Consider the following 22,768-nt stretch of genomic DNA (forward strand, 5'->3'; position numbering starts at 1 on the left):
CATTTCATACAATGTTTGAAAACATATTATACAGCTTTTAAGATTAAGTGCTTCAGTGAATAAGTAACCAGACACAGTTAATATATTGCCATTTAAAAGGAAACTTGCTACCGTCTAACTGATTAACAACTTAATGTTAAGTGATGCCAACAGAATAAATCAGATGGACTAAGGAACTACCTAATTTAAACAACAACAATAAAAGGCCAACAAATCAAACAGTGGAGAAGAAAACCTGAGAAAATCTACAGATAAAAGTTCTACTACCGACCACGTTTCTTTTTCCATCAGTATTTGCTTCATCTGCTAACTTTAGCACCGACAGTTTTTATCAACAGTCAGTAAAAATATTAAGTAAAGAAAGATTTTGTCATCTGGGCTCTGAAGACAAGCTTGTCAAGGAAGGCACAAACAGAGGAATGCTAGTAATGTTAAAAGATATAGGTAAGATAAAGGGTTCCGGGTCATCACTGCAGAATGATCAGCCATATCAGTAGCAAAAGTAGCAATTTAGCTAACAAGTGCATCCTGGCTAGTTTACACTGTAACACATTAAAAAATAATAATTGTTATTTTATATCCTGAATTTACAAAAAGGCAATGGAGGGTGCAGCAGACATGAGAGGTCTTCTGGAAGGATCCTGAAACAATGTCCACAGTTCTAGACCATCAAGATAAGAGGTTTGAAAACAAAAGATGAAAGAAGTGTCTGTAAGAAATTACACCAAGAAGTTGGTGAATAATGCTTGAAACAGAAAACACCTTCAGCTTATTTTAAAAATATGGCTTAGTATTTTCAAAAGAAAAATATCTATTTTAAGTAGGAAGGAAACGAGCAACCAGAGTCCGGAAGCTGATGACAGATCCACTAGGAATCCCGTACCAATTTCAAGAACAAAAGTAACAAAAAACCAAAAATTTCAACAAAACAAAGCAACAATGGACACAGAGGATATATTTTCCTTTGTGATGTCCTCAAATTAAGACTGGACACCTTCTGAGAAAACAGTAAAATAAACACAAATCATTGCACTCATACAGAACTAAGTGAAGTTTAAAATATAAAGATGGTAAGACTTTGGACCAAACATTCATACATTTACAAGTATTTAAGAACCTCTTCAAGTCCCATCATGTTTTGTCAGAAGGACTCAGATCTGTAGCTAATAGGGTTTTGAAAGAGCAGTAATTCAGGTAGTATACAAAACTGGAGACAACTGAGTTCTGTTACTAATAATATAATAGAAGACGTTGTCTATTGAGTTAAATAGTGAGAGATACTGATTGAATAAAATTCCAAACAATTATTAACAGAGATACTGACAAACCTCAGATATCAGAAATCGTACCAGGAATTTCTAATTACAGAAGCATACAATTACATTATGCCACCAGTGTGGAAGAGGAATTATTCTGAAATCGTTTGCATTCTCCACCATCTGAAAAAATGGATCAATGAAATTGCACAAGCACTCATCACAAATAGACCATTTAGAAGAAGAGACTCCAGAGTCTAATTTTAAATTGCATTTATTTTTGGTAGAGTTGCTATCTTGATCAAGATAAATACTAACCCTGTTGACATTTCTAGGAGTTGGTCAGGTTTGGAGCCCTACCAGTGTCTCTTTTAAAACTCTATCATCCTGTTTATCAATTATCTGAAAGTTTCTATTTCAGAAAAGGAGTCAAACTCCACCATACTCATGAGCAAAATTAAAAAAACTCTGTGGGTTGGAAAGCAGTATTAATAACTCAATAAAATAAACTAGTTGATGTGGTATAATAAATCACATTTTACTGTACAATTTTTAGCAACAGAAAGCAATCTAAACATTCTTAAAAGCCCCATTAAACTCAGATGCTCAGATGCTCCAGTAAGCATTCCATAACCACAATGTATAAATCCAAAGCCTTACGTTATTTACCAGTGTTCAAAATATAAGCATCAGTGGAGTTCAATACATCAGGCTTTTAGATCTACAGTTTTTTATCTAAAGATCTAATTAACGATCCAAAAAAGGATTGTGAAACAGGAGAGACTGCACACAAAGAACTCCTCTGAGTTCCAAATACTATGCCATGTATTTTTAAATCTTTTCTTGCCCCGTAAACTACTAAAACTTTCCTGAAATTTACAAAGACATATATAGAGAGAAACACTAAAAAACTGGATTAAAGGCATTTGGTACTCACTTGTCTATCTCAATACCAAGTGGATTAGCTGGACGTAGGGACAAAGGGGGAATCCCTTTGTTTCTATCAGTGCGCATGTCATAATAGTTCATTTCATCCACCCAGACAGCAGACTGATCCAAGATACCTAAAGAAAACAAAGCACAAATCCTTAAAAAAACAAGGACTGTCAAGCGCTATCAAATTCTAACATACTGAACTAATTTGAAAGATCCTGATAAATATAAAATAGATGCCTAGGTAATATGTTGGAGGTTGCATTGCAAAACAACCTGGATACAATTAAGCTGAATTGTTTTATTTTAGCCATTAAAAAGGTATCAATAATGGCTGGACATTAAACATTACCTCTGAGAGAATGTACAGGTCCATATAAATGAAGAGCATTTTCCTAATAGCAGCATATTAACATTTTTCATTCCTTCAAGTATTTTGACATCTGCCTAGTCATCTGCTACTTTCAAAACAAGCAATTAGCCAGAGGCCCTCCTATCTGCATATTTTAAGAAAGATCCCTTTCCTGTGTCACTAATAATGAAAAAGTAAGCCAGCTTTGGCCACACGCCAACATGAATGTCTCAAGATGGACAAGGGACTGGCCTTATTTCTACAGCTTTACAGTGATGCTAACAGGTAAAGGTAAGAAAAACAGTGCCTGGGCTCTGGACAAAAATGCAGTTGCCATATTCATCATCAACCCCTTCTTTAACATAAAATATTCAAGATGGGAAATATCCAGTCCCCAACATTGCTCTTTGTTTGTTCTATTAATACTCATTTTCCTCTCACACCACCAAAAATTTCACCATTAATATCTGCTCTTATTTCACCTTTCTAGTGGCCAGCTCCTAGATCAGCTTAAAACAAATGATCAATCATCAGTAAGGTGCTCCAAAATAAACTTTTATGAAGGTTATGAAAGCTGGATTGCTGGATTACAGATACAGTTCCTAGACTGCTTGGCAACATAACTTTAATGGTTAAACATCACAAGAAAAATAATATTTGAGACCTTGGAGAGCAGTTTGAATTACAAATCAGAAACAACACTAAAGATTCAGTTTATAATTTGAATTTACAGAAATGGCTCTGAAAGTAATGCCTCCTATTCTATGATGCTGGCCCACAACATCAGAGTCAGAAGCTAATAGTATGGCAGCAGAGCATGAACCTTCTCACCAATATTCCATTATATTTTGTTGTAGTCTGACAGATGGCAGCAGAGGGGCAGCCCAACAGAATGGAAGTGAGTATGAAACAATGGTGCGCCAATGAATTCCTCCAGATGGTAAAAATGGCACCTGCTGACATTCATCAACGCTTGCTGAATGTTTATGAAGACCATACAGTGGATGAGAGCACAGAAAAGCCTGGTCAGTGAGTTTCACAAGAAGCAACAGCCATGTTCCAGATGGCCATGTACTGCTGTCATACCAAGACATGAAGAGTACCTTGATTAACTCAGCTGCACAAATTGGCAGATTATGACCAGGGAACTCTGTACAGATCCAAGCATTGTCTTCAATGTCTTGGAAACAATAGTGACAACACTGGAAAGGGGGTAATCTTTCTGGATTTTCTGTCACCCAGGCAAATGATCAACTCAGACCATTACATCACAATGCTGACTAAGATAAAGGCTCAAACTTCAGAGTAAGGTCAAAGAAGACAATCTTTCTCTTACAACACAATAATACTAAGCTCCATACCAGTTTGAAGACCATGGAGCACACTACCAATGTTGGCTGGACTGTCCTACCACACCCACCATATAGCCCAGACTTAGCACCTTCTTCTGGTGCTTTGTTCAGGTCACTGAACAATGGACTACACTGGCAACATCTTCCTAGTAATGACTCTGTCATAGCAGCTGTAAAACAGAGAGTCACCTCTGATGGTGCAGATTTGGCTAGCACAGCATGCAGGGTCTTGATCATCACTATGTAAAAATACATAGTTATGTGACTACGTTGAAAAATAGTGTCTTGTAGCTGGAAATTTGCTCTATCAAATAGTGCTATTGTATTTTTTGTGTCTGTTGTGGTTTCTGCGGAAATAAACAGAGGTATTACTTTCAGAGCAACCTATGTATCCAGTAAATTAAAAAGCAGTATGAATAATTACTGGATCTGTTATGAATTTCCTGAAAATTTAACAAATCTGGTGCTTCTGCTTACAAATAAAAAGGGACACTTTTCATTAGTCCTCAAGGATTTTATCAGGATACTGAGGAAGTGGGACTGATTTCACAAATATCATGAATTCATACCTGCATTTGTAGATTTTAATGCTTTTTCTGGACAACTGAAAATTGTCTTGATGTGGACCCTCTTTAAATATACGATTTATTTATACAGGCATTCAATTATATTTTTGTCTAGCAAACAAAACAGATGAAAGTTTGAACAAGAGAAGTACCTATTTTTTCCGGTTTCAGCAGCTTGAAGGAAACAGTTGAAGTTCCTCTACCACCAGATTTTGTAGTGACAATAATGTCTCCTTTGTCATTTTTAGCCTGTCCAACTCGACACACAATTTTACTAGCAGACATCCATTCAGCAGTGAGCAGGCAGTTATGCCCACATATTGTTAAACCTAGAAGGGAGAAAAAAAAACAAATTACAAAATTCAACCTACTATGAATAAAAGTATCTTCTGAAATTCTGTAAGGCAAAAATGTTTATGATGCTTCATGTATTTTAGACACACATGTAAGGACCCTTCTCTAGTGCCTTACATGTACCTACAGTTTAAGAGTTGTGAATACATCTTTCAGATATTCCCCATATGACTTCAGTCCTAGTGTTTTAGTGCCATGTGAGACTGTGCTGACTTAAAGCTTATTTCAATGTATTCCATCAGTTATGGAGCTACTGCAACTTAATAATATCCTCTATCAGCAAGACACTAAAGAACTGCTGTCCAGCAGTGCACAATATAACACTGTAGAAAGTTTGCTTTGTGTGACTTGGCCCAACAAAAAACAAAAAATGACTGCTAACTATTCACAAAACAAAACAAAACAAAAAAAAACCACACAAAACCAACAATGTTCATTCAAGTTTATTTAATGACACTTTGGCAGACACAGAAGAGGATACTGGTTTTAAAAGAAAAAAAATGCTCCTCAACAATTATTCTGTCCTCATTTCTTCTGTACAAAATCTAAGATTCTGCTGAATAGACTGCTGTTGTTGCATGAATATCAAAGAACAGTCATCTGACACTCATTTTCTCCTCTATGCTTTCTCATAATTGAAGTAAAAATGATGCTTTTTTCTGGAAGAAAAAAAAAAATACATTTTATCCAGAAAGCTCTTTCACAGAGAAAGATTAGGGCATATTAAAGTGAGTAAAGCTTAAGTGTCAGTGTTTAATTTAGTTAGTGTTTAGCATTTAATAACAGGCTTAACAATTAAGAGTCAATATACACTTTAATATGAGTTCACGTTTCCTGGGGCTTCATATCTCATGTGGTCAGACAAATCAGACCAACTGACAAACCAATCTCATCAGTTGGTCAGACCAGGACTCTGGATCATGGAATAAATGGATTTTTTTTCCTCATATCTTCAACAAGCTTCACATTTCCAATTTGACCTTCCTTATCCTGAAGAATTAGGAAGCGATACTATCAGGTCCCTAACAGACTTTGTAGAACAACTTCATTACTGTCTTCTTAAATAACACCCTTACCATATATCTAAAATGACAAGGCCATGCTGGCTGTACTAGACTATGTTAGTCAAGCATAGCAGTTCTTTCCCTGTTGGCTTGGCTTTTGTTTTGAATTTCTAGAAAGCTATGACCAATTTAACAAATACTTTCAGACAGAAAAGGATCAGCATATGTGGCTCAGTACCAAAGCTTCACACTTACTTTTTCTAACAATTTAAACCTCTGACATTACACAGCAGACAAATTTGGCAGCTTTCATGATTTTGTCAGACATTAAAATGCCCTATTCCCTGCCAAAATCTATTTTGAAAACAAAACCCAAAAAATAAAAAACAGAAAGGCCCTGAATCTTATTACAACTGAAGGCAATTTTACTTGAGCAAGGGCATGAGATACATTTCTTATACATGCCTGAAAGGAGGTGAGGGAGGGAAAAAACAAAGAGGCAAACCAAGTCTTCTAAACCAAAAACAATTTTGTTTGCTCTCTATTTGCAACATTTTAGCCGGGCTAGAACATATATTTTCTTGAAAGATGCTGGGGAAAAAAAACACTTATTTGTGGTGCATGGCTTTTAACCTTAGACTAAAATTATTAAATCTTTCTGTTTTATGTTAGACTTCTCTCTGATTGGGAAAAACACTGCAGCAGAAATTAAGACTAACTGATAGCCTGAACCATCCATAAAGACAGATTTTCACCCTAGAGTTTAAAAAAAGCCTGAATTCTTGATATTAACATATTCATTTGAGTATAATCTAAGCTTAAGCAATCTGGTAGAGTTGAAGCTTTCAATAACAATTTTGAAGATGCTTGTAGCAATTACTTCCCACTCACTGGAGGTTCTTAAAGCTCACAAGAGAACATCACATGATCTGACACTTCTTAAATGGAGGAAAACTATGTTTATCTGCATCTCAAAAACGCAAACTAAAGTCTCAGCTTCTTATACACTTCACTAAATACAGCAATGGCACAGGGTAACTGCTGAAACAAAGGCATTTGGGCAGATTCTCTGGTGGTAAAAATAAAAACTCCTTCCTCCTCAAAACAGAGACAATTTCTCCTTAAATAAACCTTATTTTGATCTGCTGTAAAGTAAGAGGATATTTGAGAATGCAATACTAGAGGTCTAGTTTTTATAGAGTATCTTGGAGAGCCCCTCTACCTATTTCAACAAACAGAAACAAGTAATTCTCATGAGATTTTCCTATTTTGGCTAAGCTTATAAATCAACAATTTTACAATGTCTTCAAAAACTGCAAATGTCTTAAAAGACAAGCTAAACCTCAAGAGCATAAATGCCATGTGTATCTCCCTGATTTGATGCTTTGTACTGTGAGCTACAGAGTTGCAAATAAAATGTTTATGTAGTTTCAAAGATACAAACAGATTACAAGAAGGCTCTCCCTTAAACGAAAACTAAAGCCATATTCTATTATGTGGTACTCCATGTATCTAAAAAAAAATAGCTTATTGCTTTTTGTTTTACTTTAATGTATCTCAAGTAGCAGACTATAAATGTTATAAAACCCTCACTCAAAGTTGCTTAAATCGCATGTTTACAAAGACTCACTTTTGCAAGTATTTCCATCCAAGTCACAGGGACTATTTACTTGCCTAATGTAACTATGAAACCTTAATGCGTCTGGGGCTTTAGTCACATACTGGAAAAGGTGATATTCAAATGAACTAAGTGGAAAAAGAAATTACAGCAAATCATTTTTTACTTTTACCTTAAAACATGAGATTAGCAGCAGCTATGGTTGCAGGGTTACTCCAAAAACAAGGAAACAAACAAACCATTAGCAGTGAGTCGGCTATAATTTTGAGAAAGAGTTCAGGAAATGCCTTCCTTTCAAGAACCTACATGGAGATCACTTACATAAAGACCATACCAATAAACTGATGGGGTTATACATTAACCACATAGTTGCATAGGAATATATACTCACCCGTAACACCATCACTTTTTGACTATATCTCAATAAACATTCATACAGGGTACCACAACCCTATCTAGTAGCTCAGGAAAATACTAATTATTCTTTAGAAGAGGCAGCAAGCTGAAACTAGGGGGAAAAATTGTACTATTTCATGCTTGGCCATAAGGTTCATTGTGGTGGCCAAAAATGGAATTTGGGAATCTTGGTTTACTGCCATGAAGTGAAGCATTGGTTCTAGCAAAGCCAAACAAAATTCCAGTGGACTTCAGAGGAGCCATGATTCCTCAACAAATTGTCTCTAGCATGAATACCAAAGTGCACATACGTTTAAATTCGAAAAAAAAGAGAACAGGAAATTCCAGTAGTTATCATTACCTTGGATTTCCAAAAGATTTTACTAAGTCCTTCTCTAAAGGACTAAGAATATTAAGCAGCCATAGGATATGACTCACATAAATGGCTTGCTAAAAGACAGAAGCAAGGCTGCAGTAAATGGTATGTTTTCACTGAAGAAAATTTCCACATGGCATGTGCTAGAAGCTCTGCTGTTCAATATACTCATAAATGACAAGTTAAAGAGGTTACAACGTTTGCTGATGATATTAATTCATTCAGAACATAAAGACAGTAAAAGCTGAACAAAAATGCAGACCAGATCTTATGAGACTGAGTGGTGCTATAAAACAGCCACTGAAATTCAACGAACAAAGAGATGCACACAGGCAAAAGCAATCTTACATTCACAGATGGCAGGCCCTAAACTGACTGCTATACATCGCGCATTAAAGCGTGGGACTACAGTAAGCAGATCAGTGAAAAACATCAACTTGATGTTTAATCTTAATTATATGGCAAACAATTATAAGAAAGAAAATTAGCATACAGTATTATGTAAATGTACATTCACATCCTGTACACTGCATGTATCCAAGATGATGTTCTCCTATCTCAAGATATTAGTAATAAAACCAATTCACAGAAGAACAACAAGGAGGGTCACACACATATGCAGAAAAGTTAAATTTGCCTGTAATTCTCATCCTTGAGAAATGTCAACAGAAGGTAATGATCATCAAGATCTACACAGAAGAATCACAGAGAAGACTGTTCACTCTTCCAGTGTAAGAACAATGACAGTTCAAACGAAGTTACCATGTTAAAATCAGAACAGTGAAGGTTCTTCACACAGTGTGTAGTTGAATTGTTGAATCCACTTCGTCACAGACTGTTGTAGTGCAAAAGACAATTAGTACAACCATCTCAAGGAACAGTAATACTCAGTGACCTTCACAATATACTGAAAACAGCTCTGATAGAAAGTCTCGGTGCCTAGGAAAGTAGCAAAGGAATGTACCTTTGCATCTGCTTTCTTCTCATATACTCCCACAGGCACTCATTAAGTTTTCAGTACAAGATGCTGAGTTAGACAAAGGGGCCATTTAACAAAATACAGTTATTCTGATTTGCTAGACATTGGGAAGCATCCCTGAGTTCATGGAGTGAAGTGTATAGACGTGAAAGGGCATTTCTCACACACAACATGCAATAGATTTTACCATGTTATTTGCAATGAAAAATACAGTTCTAATCAAATCCTAAACATGCCATTCTACAGTCTCCAAAGTTGTACATTTATTTTCAGCTTACCGATCAGGTCTGTTGGCCCAGTTCCCAAATTTTCTCCTCGAATTGTCACTTTGGTCCATGAGATGCCCTCATTGGGAGAGATGCCAGTCACAAGCGGGGGCTGGCGTGCTCGAGACATGATGCCCACTTAGTTACTACAAACTAAGTCACTTGTACCTATTGAACAAGAAACAATCATTTAGAAACACATTAAAGTTATTTTAAAAGCCTGTTAAAATGACAGAAAAATCTGCATATGTGATACACCATTCTCAAAGCTCTTTCTGCCACAGTTATCAAACTATAAAGAATATCTACACCTTTTTTGCAGTCCCATTTTTTATAGTAGACATAGCCCTACTTCTGAATTGAAAAGAAAATGTAGATTCAGAAAAACAAAGAAACAAACCCTAAACCACCAAAACACTGAATATCATCCAAATCATACCAAAAATTCTCACTCTTTTATTATAAAGTTACCAATCGCATTTCTCAGAAGGTTCGAAATTGCTAAATAATAGGCTGCAGACATATATGAATTACTTCCCTATCAAGAACTGACTGCCTGGCACAAACACTTCCATGGGGAGGAAATCCCAACACTGATTTGTATTAAACATCAAGATTTTGATAAACTGAGAAAAGAAAAGCATTACTTACGAACACTACACTAGCAGAAAACAGCACTAACAAATCACATCCCAAAAGATAAACATTAAGGTACATAATATTATAATAATTTCTTTTTAAAAAAAAGCATTTCCCAAAAGAGTATTCAATTAAATCAGAAACACGAGTATGGCACCTGTGTCACACAGCCTACAATGAATCTGATTAGAAATTCCTGTTGCTCATTAGCAGTTTCCTTCGTGCATCTACAAGAAGCAGGACCAAGGAAGAAGCTCCCATGGTTAAGAGTAATCAAATACTGCCACCTGAACAGAGACCTGCCCCTATCTACACCACAGATGCACAGCAGACGACTTATAATAAAACTTTACTGTAAAAACTTCTCAATTTCTCAACTTTAAAGCCAATGCTCAAACCTGAAATCAGTGCAAAATGTGAACTGAATGCTACACATGCACTGAAATATTCAAGTTCCAGATAGAACTGTTAGCTTTAGAGAAATATTTGAGACTACTGATGAAGAGCATGCAATCAACAAGAGATGAAGACTCTGGTTGGAATAAGCACAAACGTAAAAACTTGCAGTCTGTGAGCCATGCCCAGTAGATAAAGGATTATCTGCTTAGAGCTCACAATTAATGAACAAAATATACCTCCGGAACCAAAGCTTTTTGATGTGAACATCTGAAGTCCCAAGATTGAAAATGATATTGTATTTTTAGTTTAACATTAATTTCTCAGGTTCCTGCAATTAACAAGTGGATGAAAAAGGAATTCAACAATTTAGACTCATGGATCCTCTTATCAGCTGCTACGTAAAATGCTGGAATGTTTCATATATCTAACGTGGGGCTACAGAAATCAGTAGAGATTGTCTGCAACCTCGTTGCTGGAGCAACACAGAAGGAGAGGAGGACAATATCAGCAGACTATGAAGAATCAGCTGTCAGTAATCTCCAGACACAGTAGAAAAGGTTATGCTCTGGCAGGCATTCCCCTCTCTCCTGCACTAGTAAGCCCTGCTTATGTTTCATTCTCTATTTTACAGAGGCAGGCAGTCCCTGCCTCACTTCAAAACCGAAGCCAGGTCCAGGTCCTGCAGCTGAACTATTTCCTGCCCTTATCCTGCCAATCTTCCCTCTGACTTCTTGTGCACAATGTCAACAAGAGAGGACAAGAGGGGTTAATACCCCAATGCTCCCTCTGAATCCTGACACCTTGACAGGTTTTCTTCCTTACTCCCATCCTACTTTTGTTCATATAGTTCAACTGAACTACTCTTGATCTACTTCCTCGCTGAAAATGATAAAGTCAATGCGCTGTCAGTATTCCTAATCCTGGAGCTGCGCAGCGTGTCAAGCTGTTGTCTCACACAGACTGAATTCAAAGCTCTCTTTGCTACATCAGCAAGGCATCATCTGACAAAACAACAGGCAGCACAACAGAAACAATCTTCCCGAACCTAATCCTACCTGAAACACTCAAAAAATGAAAACATGGGGGAAGTTTAGTTTACTCCTATGCAATTAGAAAGTGCATAGGCACAGAAGATCAGATCTTTCAGTATAGCATGTTTCCCCTGGAGTCAAATGCAAAGTTGATATTGGAAAACAACTAGGTGCATAACCTTAATAGAAGGAGGAGAATAAACTCTATGTACATTTATCTACATTGACTTTGCAGCCTTCTTCCCATATCCTCAGTAGAGCTCTAAGACAGATAACAAATGTAAAGAGTGGGGCTACCCATTCTGTTATATTCCATAGGAAGCAGAATACACGGAGATATCCGTATCATGATGTAAAATATCTTCTATTTTCCAGGAACAGCTTAGAAAAATCTTTATGGGATATTAATCAGCAACAAAGATGTAAAAAAAAAAAACCAAAACAAAACAACTACACATAACCAACACCTTCAAGAACTCAGAGGTAACATGGAAGGAAAACTCTTGAAGAAAATGAGCAAACTAGAAGCCATTAGTGTATTTTTTGGTTGATTCTCACCCAACGTAATGGTTCCCTTGCATTGTAGCTACTGCTTCTTTCAAAATACCTAGGCATAACAGATAATTGGCTTGCATCAATATCAAAACTCAAAAGTAATATTACAACGCATCTCTCTGGATTTCAGAAATTGGCACTGTATCTCTCCTGATGGTAGGCTGAATAAATGCAATAAAAATGCTGAGCCTCCTGAAGTCTAACATTTCTTCTAAATTATTTCCATACTTATTGCAGAATTGTTTCAAAATACCTCACTTGGATGAGAAGACCAGAGTAAATCTGAACACATTACAAGAGCACTACAGCACTGAGATGCTCTATTATTTGATTTCACTTTTTATTTTATTATTTGAATAGCAATTGGTTTCATTTCTTTCAAAGAGTAAATGAAGAAACATTACGGAATCTGTCCTTGCAACAGAGATCAAACAAAAGCTTCAGTCTTCATTTATAATATGTTCCCCTCCTTTTGACACACATGGCAATATGCAATACGACTAAATTGTTTACTGGGAAGCATAACCTGCATAGTCTTGTGATCCAAAAGAGACTTCCTATTTTAGTGTATTTTATTAATATTTGGGGCAAAGCTGAAAAAATAATTATTTTTAGTTTCTTTAAGACCCTGAAGTTTCATTTTTTCATTTTCATTAAGCCTAAGTAAGAATGATAACTGCAATTCCACAATCACCCTATAGAGAAATCTTATTTTGTTAAAATACATTTATTCTACTTAACACTTAAACACATATATCAGCTTTCTTACTCAAAGGAACTTACTCAAACTGGTTCGTATACAGAGCAGGGGAGATTGCACAAAAACTGTTTTCTCTATGAGAAACTCTCAGAAGATGCATTTATCAAAGAAGTGTTAACAAGACTACTTTTTTGCGATGAACATTGTTGTTTTACACTAACAGAAGTCCCTTTTCCCTCGTCACTCTCCTCTCGTCTTTCTAAAACTTCATTTCCTTACAATATCTCCTCAGAAGTTTAACATGGATGACATCTGTTTGACTGCTCCCATGATCTTGCCCATATTATTCGGCCATAATTCTTGTTATGAAGTGGAAGGAGTTAGAAAGCCTCTGCAAAGACCACCTACTACAAAACCATCTCGAAAAATGCCTTTCGTAAACATCATCTTCATCTTTACATGAGCTCCTCAAATAAACTGTCCTCTCGCAGAGGTTTAGCTCAATAAATAAATAAATAAATAAAAATCCAGAACACTACAGGCTTGCTAAGGATGGGACATTGTCGCTCTTTATCCTTAGAAAAGCCACTTTTAAAAACAAACAGTAAAGAAATGAAATATCATTTACCGTTAGGAAAAACACAAGTCTAGACGCTGTACTGAAAACTCCAGTTCGTTTAAAACAGGAATTCTTAAACAGGTTTCCACATTAAACTCTCAGGGAAAAGCAGAGACGACACGGAGAAAGGACACCGCCAACACCCACCATAACTGTTCTGTAACACTGAGCTCTGCTTACTGTTCTTGAAGCAATACCAAAATACTATATAAGTGAAAAAGTGAAATTCAGGGTTTACAGATACCAAACTGGCCTGTATGTTCAAATCACAAAGTAAAGCTACAAGCACGACAAAGGCAGAGAACTTCAGAAGATGAGTGGTGACATGATGCAGGTAATAAATTTCACCAACAAAAGAATTAGCAGTTGAGAGGTGCCAGAAAGGCGTTCCTGGCTTCTAAATAAAGAAAGTGAGCTGGTTCCAGTGACTGAAAATTCACTGAAGTAAAGTTTTCAGTAGCACTTTGTCACAAACACTAAACTTAAAAGACGCTCTGGAAGGAAGACAGAACCAAGGTCAACGCAAATGTCACAGTCATCTACCAAAGGGAATCTAAGTTGTCAAGGAGGGATGAAAGAAAAAGCTTATGTCACAGCTCTGAGAAAGCCTGAACTATACGCAAGGTGAAAATGACATTCACATACAATTAAAGCCTTCAGCTATCGAGTACCTCTTTGTGCTCAGTCACATATGATACTTGTGACTGAATACCGCTTTAAACAATTTGACACAGGTACAGTAGGAATGGCCACAGCACCTTCCCTGTTCAAATCACAGTACGCCTCCAACATTGCTTGCTTACCAAACAAACCCCAAACTAGTGTGTCAGGTACTCCTGCCACGCTAAAACTGCGGCTTTAAATGCTTTCTGAATGAACAGATTTATGAAAAGGATGATTTTAACCAATCAGTAAATGCTCGGATTCCAGAATGTAGGTGATGGCTTTTGCACCTTAAACTACACGTACTTGTGCTTCTACTAAATACATCCAGGTATTTGCTTTCACTAGGAAACCAAGTGGGTCCCCTGAGTACAACACTGTACGACAGCATCAGTGAAGGAACACGGCAAATGACCCTAAGAAGGAACGACAAAGCAAAAAAGTTTTCTATGTTTGCATTCAAAACCATTACAAAATGACAAAAAAACATTATTGCAACCTTTTCTGTGCTTTATCTTCCCAACAGTATAAATTCAGACAGACAATCTACATAAACTAAGATTTAAAAGCATCCAAAAAGCAGCACTGTGAAAATAACTGACATTTATTAACCCCTCTGGAGATCTTCAGTGCCCTAGAATTTCCACAGCCTTCAACACTGCATTAATAATACAAAGCCCAATCCTGCAAGCTTGCCAGGAAAGACTGGGAAGTGAATAAGCTAAACAATGCTGGAATTCCAAGTGATATTAAGAATCTACACATGTTTATTTAAATAATAAAAGAAGACTTGTCAATTTAAACAAGAAATGCTCACAAATCTTACATTTCGAGGGGAAAGAAAAACCCTCTTCAAAACAAAACTAAGCTACTTATAATGAAAAGATGAACAAACGGGGAAAAAAAAAAGGGCAATTTAATGGTCACAGAGAAAACAACAAAGCCTCATTTGTCTTGGTCTGTCATATCCAGCATGTTGATTCAAGCCAATATTAACACTGACAAACACGTTAACCTGTGGGACAACATCACAGGCCAAAATCAATTCTGATTTGGGAAGATGAGCACGTTTTGAGACTATGAAGAAGACAGAGTATTAAAAGACATAATACCCTCTTATTTTCAGAGGGCTACTGAATATTGCAGCCAGTTACAAAGTCCAAGAAGAGACCTCAGTTTGGGGATAGGCAAAGGAATGACTGCAACTGCTTTGCTTTCACAACAGCTCTACCTGTCTATTTCATCAACATCTCCAAGGTCCCACTTTACTTAACCCAGCGAGGTACACCTTCGCGGCAATGTATCTTGACACGCTGAAAGCAAAATAATCACAGCACTCAGCAATGCCATTAACATTGTCGAGTGGCGAGGAATTAAAGGTTGGACCCCAGACAGATGCTAAGAGAGCGCTGGGTAAAAGAGCTCGGGGCATTTTTCAGAGCGCACTGCAGCTGCGAGGGATTGACACTGCTAACTGTGGAATCAAGCTCAGGAGAAACTCCGGGCACAGTTCCGGCATCCGAAATAAATTAAAGTAAACAGTGTTGCTCTCTCTCATCCACCCTGTTAGCAGGCTCTCTGTTGAGCTGGAGACCACACACCCAGACCACACAGCACCAGCTGAACTCACTCGCACGCAACATCTAGAAGCTGTCACTCTGCTGAGGTATGGAGAGGAAAAAGAGGGGGCAGGAGTGCGAGAGAGTGAGTGTGTGAATGTGTGTGTGTGTGTGCACGTGTGTGTGTGTGTGTTTAGAAAAGCTGCCCGCTCTCCCCTCCTATCATTACAGCTGGCTAGGTTTTGTGCGGTTGTGAAGGAGGGAAAGAAGGGAGGGATAAAAAAAGACCTATAAACTCACTAAGAAAACATACTGGTCTTGGCCTTTTGTAGTAATGATTTGCATTCCTCCTGCACTAGTTTAGTAGCTGTTGAAGGACTAACAAAGCATCCATTTAGCATCAATTAACCTTCTATCTATCACATGTCAAAATGAAATCCAAATCCATAAAAATCCTTTTCATTGTACATATTTAACAACAGCATCGTATCAGTTATGACACACAGCATACCTATATCCTGATACATTGCTAACTCAGCAATTGCCATTGGTTATTTATTTGGAGAGGGGAGAGACTCCCCACAAAGAACACTTAACTATACAAATGAGATTACAACGTCAAAATGCTGAATTTTTCTATAAACACTCCATCCTGAAACGAAGCTTTGCTCATTAGGATCTTACACCGTAAACATCCTGAAGGAAATTAACGAGCCTTATATTACAAGGAGTTGTGATCCTTTGCAAAGACGTAAGAATACTTCATTCTAAAAATAGGTCAAAAAGAAGATTCCCTATTTATTGCAGGGGAGTTGGACTAGATGACCTTCAGAGGTCCCTTCCAACTCCAAGGATTCCATGATTCTATCAGATAGTTCTAGTGGTATAGATGAACAAAGACTTCTACAGCAGTGTGCTTGCAAGGGATTCTTTGATTTCTTTTAGTTCTGAAAACTGTTTTACGGTCAACTTTATCACCTGCTGAAAGACAAAGATTTGAATGAACCATTTGAACATTATTTTAGTTACAGAGGAAGTTTCCTTTCCCTCCACTCCGCCACCACAAGTATCTACTCCATCAAATTCACTCACAAATCTAATTTAATCCACTTCCGTGGTCCAACTGCCCATAACCACAGCCACACTGTCACCTTTTGTCAAAAATCCATTCACTTAAACGACAATGACCACCACCATGTGCCACTACTAAACAAAACAAGCAATGCTACAATAATCCAAATGTCAATTCTAGCCCTATAAACTTGAATTAGGATATTTCCACAGGAGAAAATCATAAAAAATAAAACAAAATCCTAGAAGTATCACCTTACGAAATACAAGTTCTTTTCAGACAACTTAGCTTTAAAATTGGGTACCTTCACAGCGAAAATAAACAAACTATTCCTCCAACTTATTAAGTAGGCTTACATACTATTTTATGCCAGTTCTCCAATGAACAAACACTTCTGCTACTACATTATGCATTACAGCACCTATTCATTACCAAGGCTCAAGGCAAACCAGTTACATTTTCTGAACACCTGTTCCTGTTGTGCTAAACAGGCTAGAAAAGAACAGCAGCTTATAAGAAAGTGTAACTCAAGGAAGCCTGAGCACAGATGTTTCTCCCCCAAAATTCTGCTATTTTCATTACAAACTGCATTGCAGCTCCCCAGAAATTGTGTCATCTACTTGTTAAAAGCTTCTGTATTTATTACGTGACACATCACCATAATCTAGCAACACTGTGAAGAAAAGCTTTAAACTTACATACATACATATATACATATATATATATATATATATATATATATATATATATATATATATAAAGCCAACTCAGCTTTACACAAAACCATATCACAGACCGCCATAAATCTCCTGTCCATGTCTAAATTCTCAAAGCACATGCCTTCCTACATCTGCTTCCACCTCCAAAATCCAGTAAGTTTGCTTCACTTAGAAGTCATTACTTCCCCCCCGTCTTACATTTAAACCATTCATCCCTTTTTTCTTCTAGGTTTCTAAAGTTTATCATAGTTTTCTACGTTATTTTAGTTCCATTATTTTGGGGTAAAGAATCTTAATGCCTTCATCATCTCTCTATCTTATGTTATTCACGGGCAGAAATTAGAAATCAATACTGCAAGCATCACAAAACTTTCAAGCACGTTATGCAAATGCACTCAAAAAAATCCAGAAGTTCAAAAAATAAACTAAATAAATCCCAATGGGATGGGATTTATTTTCTTTTTAACAGAGAAAAGAAACAAGACACCGCAGCTTTTTTCTAAGCCCTGTAACTATACACAATATTCTTTATAAAAACACTATGTAACCACTGTAATTACACAGTTCATATGACTGAAGTTTTAACATGCATTCCCGTAGGTAGGACTGCCGCATTGAAATGAATATTTGCTGTGTGGCTTTTAGGGCAGTTTCTTTTGTTTCAAAGCTATTTGGAAGGTGAGGCACGCACTTGTGTTACTGATGTCCCTCTACTCCTCGTGTTCTCACCCAAACATCACATTCCATACCCCGCTATGGGAAATACACAAGATAGACACAGCGGTATCTCTCTGTTCACACAGGCAAACTCATGCACAGCTCTGTGTGAGAGCCTACATGCACAGGCATTTTTCATATATATTTCAGCCTGCCTCTACCTTACATGGTCCCAACCTTCATTTCCACTTACCTACCTAAAATTCACAACTACTGTTGGGAATTATCTTTTCAGATGAGTGAAGTTGTCTTGTGAGAGACACTGCCTTCCATGCACAAGAAAACATAAGGGAAATACATCTTCTTCCTACATAGTCTCTGTCTAAAATTCAGGTTCCCAGAGAGAACGAAGGCATACATATTAAAAACACAGTGACCTTAAGAGCCATCACACTCTCAGAACTTAAGAATAGAAAATCTGAAGCTGTTGCTTTTTTAATTGAGATTTTAGGATGACCTGAAAAATTAAGTTAGTCTCCAACGCAAAAGTTGGCATTCAAAGAGATAATTTTGCTCAGCCAAATCAAAACCTGATAAGAGCTTTGGGATGCACTTGTCTTAATACAAGGTACACACTATTTTCAGCATAGCCACAAAGCGAAAGGAAAAATACAGAATGTAAGCCCAACTAACTGAAACATCACAGATTTATATCATCTGATCCACAGGCACTGTTGTGCAGACAGAACTTCCCCCAGCTTCTGTGCAATATACTTAAGGTTTGTTTTAGAATAGTCAACTGAAAATTTGGTCCGTAGTTCCCTTATGGTCAAGAGGAAAAAAAAACAACAGCACAACTTATATGGGTCTTTGGGTCTCAGAAATTTTGTTGTTCTTAAAATCCAAACAAATAAGCAAAGAAAGGAAACACAGGCTTTCACACCCATCCCTGAGTGCAATCGTAGAACTATCTACTGAAAACACCGAGCATGCCGTATGCACTGATTAATAGCTGCTGTCAAAGAAGGCTCTCAATAAAAAAGCACTAAATAGTTCCAAATTCACATAAAAAGTGCAAATGTCTCCATATATATAAAACACGGGGAGGAGAGGAGGCATTCGATTTAGCTTTGTTTAAAATATTAAATGCTTACCTTCCCTTCCCCTAATCAAAATACGCAACAGAACAATCGCACAATTAATCCTCATTTTCAAGCATTTGTCTCATTACTCAGCTTCAGGGAAAGCTGCCTCGGATTCGTTTTTTCAGATCACAGAAATGAGGTTCTCCCTCCTCCTTTCTACCTAACCCCATATCCTACAAGCACCTTTACAAACAGGATTTCCCCATTACCAAGCACCTCTCCCCTCTCTTGGGGAAAGCAAACTGAAAGACAACACTGCCCAATACAGATTTACAGAAGGTAGGTGGTCTAAGACAAAAGGTTAAGCTGAAGAGCAGTGTCTGACTTCCGCTAAAGATATCCATTCATTCACCTATTTTCTGATTCCAGCCCTTCAGCTTGCTTATAAGTACAGCACCAGATGCCACTCATACTAAAAAGCCCCCGCGGAAGATAAATTCAGAGTAATACATGCAATCTTTTGAGCATTATTTACCAGTTCTTCATTCTGAACTGAAGTACTACTGATTTCTTCCATGCAAAACATTCATGTGCCCTTTTTGCATAATTAAACTAATGCACAGACAGGTAATAAATATCCACTTGTGCTTCACGGGCTTGCCTCGTTCTGGAGAATAAAAGCATAGTTTAATTCATGTATTCTTTCGTTCAGTGGCTGTCAGAGCCTGTATGTTCAAGAATAACTTTTAAATACACACTTTTGTGATCATGCTATTCAGGTCTTGCTCTTTTCGCCTCCCTTAAATGGATTCAAAGGGAAAGCAGAAAAGCCCAGATGAAGAGAATCAAAAGTAACACACAACTGATGATTAGTTTCAAGTACAATGCTCAAGACTTTCTGGATTTACAGCCAGCCATATCAAACTGACAGAAATTGATTAAGTAGGGTTTAACATAACATATCTCAAGCTTTCATCACTAAAAGAGGTCAGTGGCCTCTGTTTCTTGTCTACCACTTAATGTGCTTCAGTGCAACTTCACTTCGAGGAGTAGCATCATGAACAGACCGTATCAGTGGATGCTATTTCATGGGACCTTGGGAAACTACTGGTGAATCACATTTTAACATCTTTAATATGTGTGTGGTTTTTTTACCTCAAATATTCTCAGCATGAGGAATCCTACAACTCAAAACACTAAGACCTGAATACCACAGGTCCAAAAACATCCAACTGCTTCACCTCTGATAAACACTAAGAAAAATTAAATTTTCCATACAGGGAAAAAAAAAAACCAACAACCCGACTTGCCACCAGAAGTTAAATTAATGCCATTTTCTGTGAAATAAATCACACTAGTATAACGAAAATCATTGCATCCTGTTTAAAACAACAGAACCCCCGGTTAAGTAAAAACACTGTTGTCCAAGGGTGGGCATAAATCACAAACCCTGTAAACTAAGCGATCCATGGGAAAGAAAGCAGCAGCGGGGCGTGCTTTCGGCTGCTCCTTGCTGGGTCAGTGCAAGCTGTGACAGACACTACGGCGATAGGGAGCTAAGAATTACAAAGCTTTTCTTCAGGGGAGTAAAAATAAAGCAAGCAAAGCAGGTTGGATGTAAAGGTGACAAGTTTCAGTTGCAGTTTATAATTAAAAAACGACAGCCAAAAAAAAACACCTCAGAAACTATTGGGTGTCAGCCCTGCCCACGGGAGGAGGCTGGAACTGGATGATCATTAAGGTCCCTTCCAAAGGAAGCCATTCAGTGATTCTAACTGAATTTCTAGTGATTTCTAATGGTTTGAACACTCCATCAAAAGGAAAAAGAAAACCCCGGTGCAGTGAAATACATACAGGTCTTAAGGAGGGGGGGAAGCGTTTACAATCAGAAAACGAGGAAAAACAATGTGAGATTAGAATTTTAAACTACATCACGTATCAGAGGGTTTGAAACTAGATGAACATTATGGTCCTTTTCAACCCAGGCCGTTCTATTATTCTTTGAATGGGCGTTAACAGCTCAGATTTGACCTGATGTTCTGCCAGACTAGGAGGGTTTATTGCTTCGCTGGATGTGAATTTAAAGCGTTTGAGTGTGTTAGAAGCTGTTCATCTAAAGGAGCAAACAAGACGCAGGTGGGAGGAAACGCCAAAGAAATATATAAAAGAGGGAGAAAAGGCAACAGCTTGGAAAAAGCATTATTTTGAAAGCCGGGACAGAATGGCAGGGTCCTTATTGGAAATGCAACCCATCCCCACGTCCAGGCTGCTACCCTCAATTAGAAACCGCTTTGTGGTTCATCGTTAATCACAGAATCACAGAATGACCCGGGTTGGAAGGGACCTCAAGGATCATGTAGTTCCAACCCCCCTGCCTAGAAGGGCCACCAAACATACACCTTTACTAGATCAGGTTGCCCAGGGCCCTGTCCAACCTGGTCTTGAACACCTCCAAGGACGGGGCATCCACAACCTCCCTGGGCAGCCTGTTCCAGGGCCTAACCACTCTCCTAGTGAAGAACTTCCCCCTAACATCCAACCTAAATCTTTCCTCTTTTAACTTAAAACCATTTCCCCGTGTCCTGCTATTGTCAGCCCTTTTGAAGAGTTTACTCCCCTCCTGGGAGTAAGTTCCCTTCAGGTATTGAAAGGCTGCAATGAGGTCACCCCGCAACCTTCTCTTCTCCAGGCTGAACAAACCCAACTCCCTCAGCCTGTCCTCATAGGGAGGTGCTCCAGCCCCCTGGTCATCTTCGTGGCCCTCCTCTGGACCCTTTCTGAAATCTCTATGTCTTTCTTGTACTGAGGGCTCCACACCTGGACACAGTAAGCGAAGTTTTAAGCACCCGTGCCTCTCCCGGCCTACTTCCTGCACAGCCCTCAGCACACGCGGAACCACCTCACGGTAACCAGCAAGGCCGGTCCCATATGGCACTACCTGCCCCCCAGCACAGCACGGAGCCCCACGGCCCGCAAACAGCCGCCCCGAATCCCTCCCGGACTAGGGGCGGGGCGGGAGAGCGCCTCGGTCTCCCCCCCGGGATGGGGACGGTCTCCGCCCCAGCGCAATGGGGGAGGACCGGGGCTGCCCCGCTGGGAGCCGGCTCCGCAGCGCCCGGCGGAGGAAGGGAGGGGCGGGAGGCCGCTCGCTGTCACTCACCGGCAGCCGCCGCCGCGCTCGTATCCGGCACCTGGGGCAGCGCCGCTCCCGGCAGCGCCTCCGCGTCCGGCGGGAGCAGGCACCGGCAGCCGCCGCCCGAAGTCATCGATGGAGTGTGGAGACATCGAGAAGGGGCGGCCGAGCTGCGGGCCCCGCCTAATGAAGGCGCAAGAGGCGGGGTAGGCGGCCTCCCTTGGGTTGGGAGCGTCTGCTCGTAGAAGCTCGGAAGTGGGGCAGTACGAAGCTCTTCTACTGAAGTAATATTGGTAGCAGCAGCAACGGCAATCGTAATAAATAATAATAAACTCCACGCTCTTGTGATGCAGCACAAGATGGTGCGGGGTTGCATGGTGGTGCAAGAGGAAGGCACTGTGCCCGTGAGTCAGAAGGACAGGTTCCTACCATCTCCTGTCTCCCAGAAGCATTGCTTGTGTCCTACAGGCCTGGTGTTGGGGCCT

At 38.7% G+C, this 22,768-nt stretch overlaps 1 protein-coding gene across 2 annotated transcripts in view; it reads right to left on the reverse strand.

Annotated features, from left to right (window-relative positions):
• The window catches only part of EXOC2 (exocyst complex component 2), a 119,430-nt gene extending 97,043 nt beyond the window's left edge, over positions 1-22,387 (reverse strand). Inside the window, exons 1-4 of one of the 2 annotated variants that reach the window (XM_015854490.3) lie at positions 22,311-22,387; positions 9,465-9,620; positions 4,612-4,788; positions 2,194-2,320 (exon numbers count right to left, since the gene is read on the reverse strand). In XM_015854490.3, coding sequence (XP_015709976.2) covers positions 2,194-2,320; positions 4,612-4,788; positions 9,465-9,582 — 422 coding nt within the window. In that variant the 5' untranslated portion in view covers positions 9,583-9,620; positions 22,311-22,387. Of the gene's footprint in view, positions 1-2,193; positions 2,321-4,611; positions 4,789-9,464; positions 9,621-22,088 lie in introns of both variants that reach the window. The other variant, XM_015854493.3, reaches the window with a different exon arrangement.
• Positions 22,388-22,768: the final 381 nt, after the last annotated feature.

Source organism: Coturnix japonica, chromosome 2, assembly GCF_054131305.1.
Source record: "Coturnix japonica strain WE chromosome 2, WE-NBRP24, whole genome shotgun sequence".
In the NCBI taxonomy this organism is placed as follows: domain Eukaryota; kingdom Metazoa; phylum Chordata; class Aves; order Galliformes; family Phasianidae; genus Coturnix; species Coturnix japonica.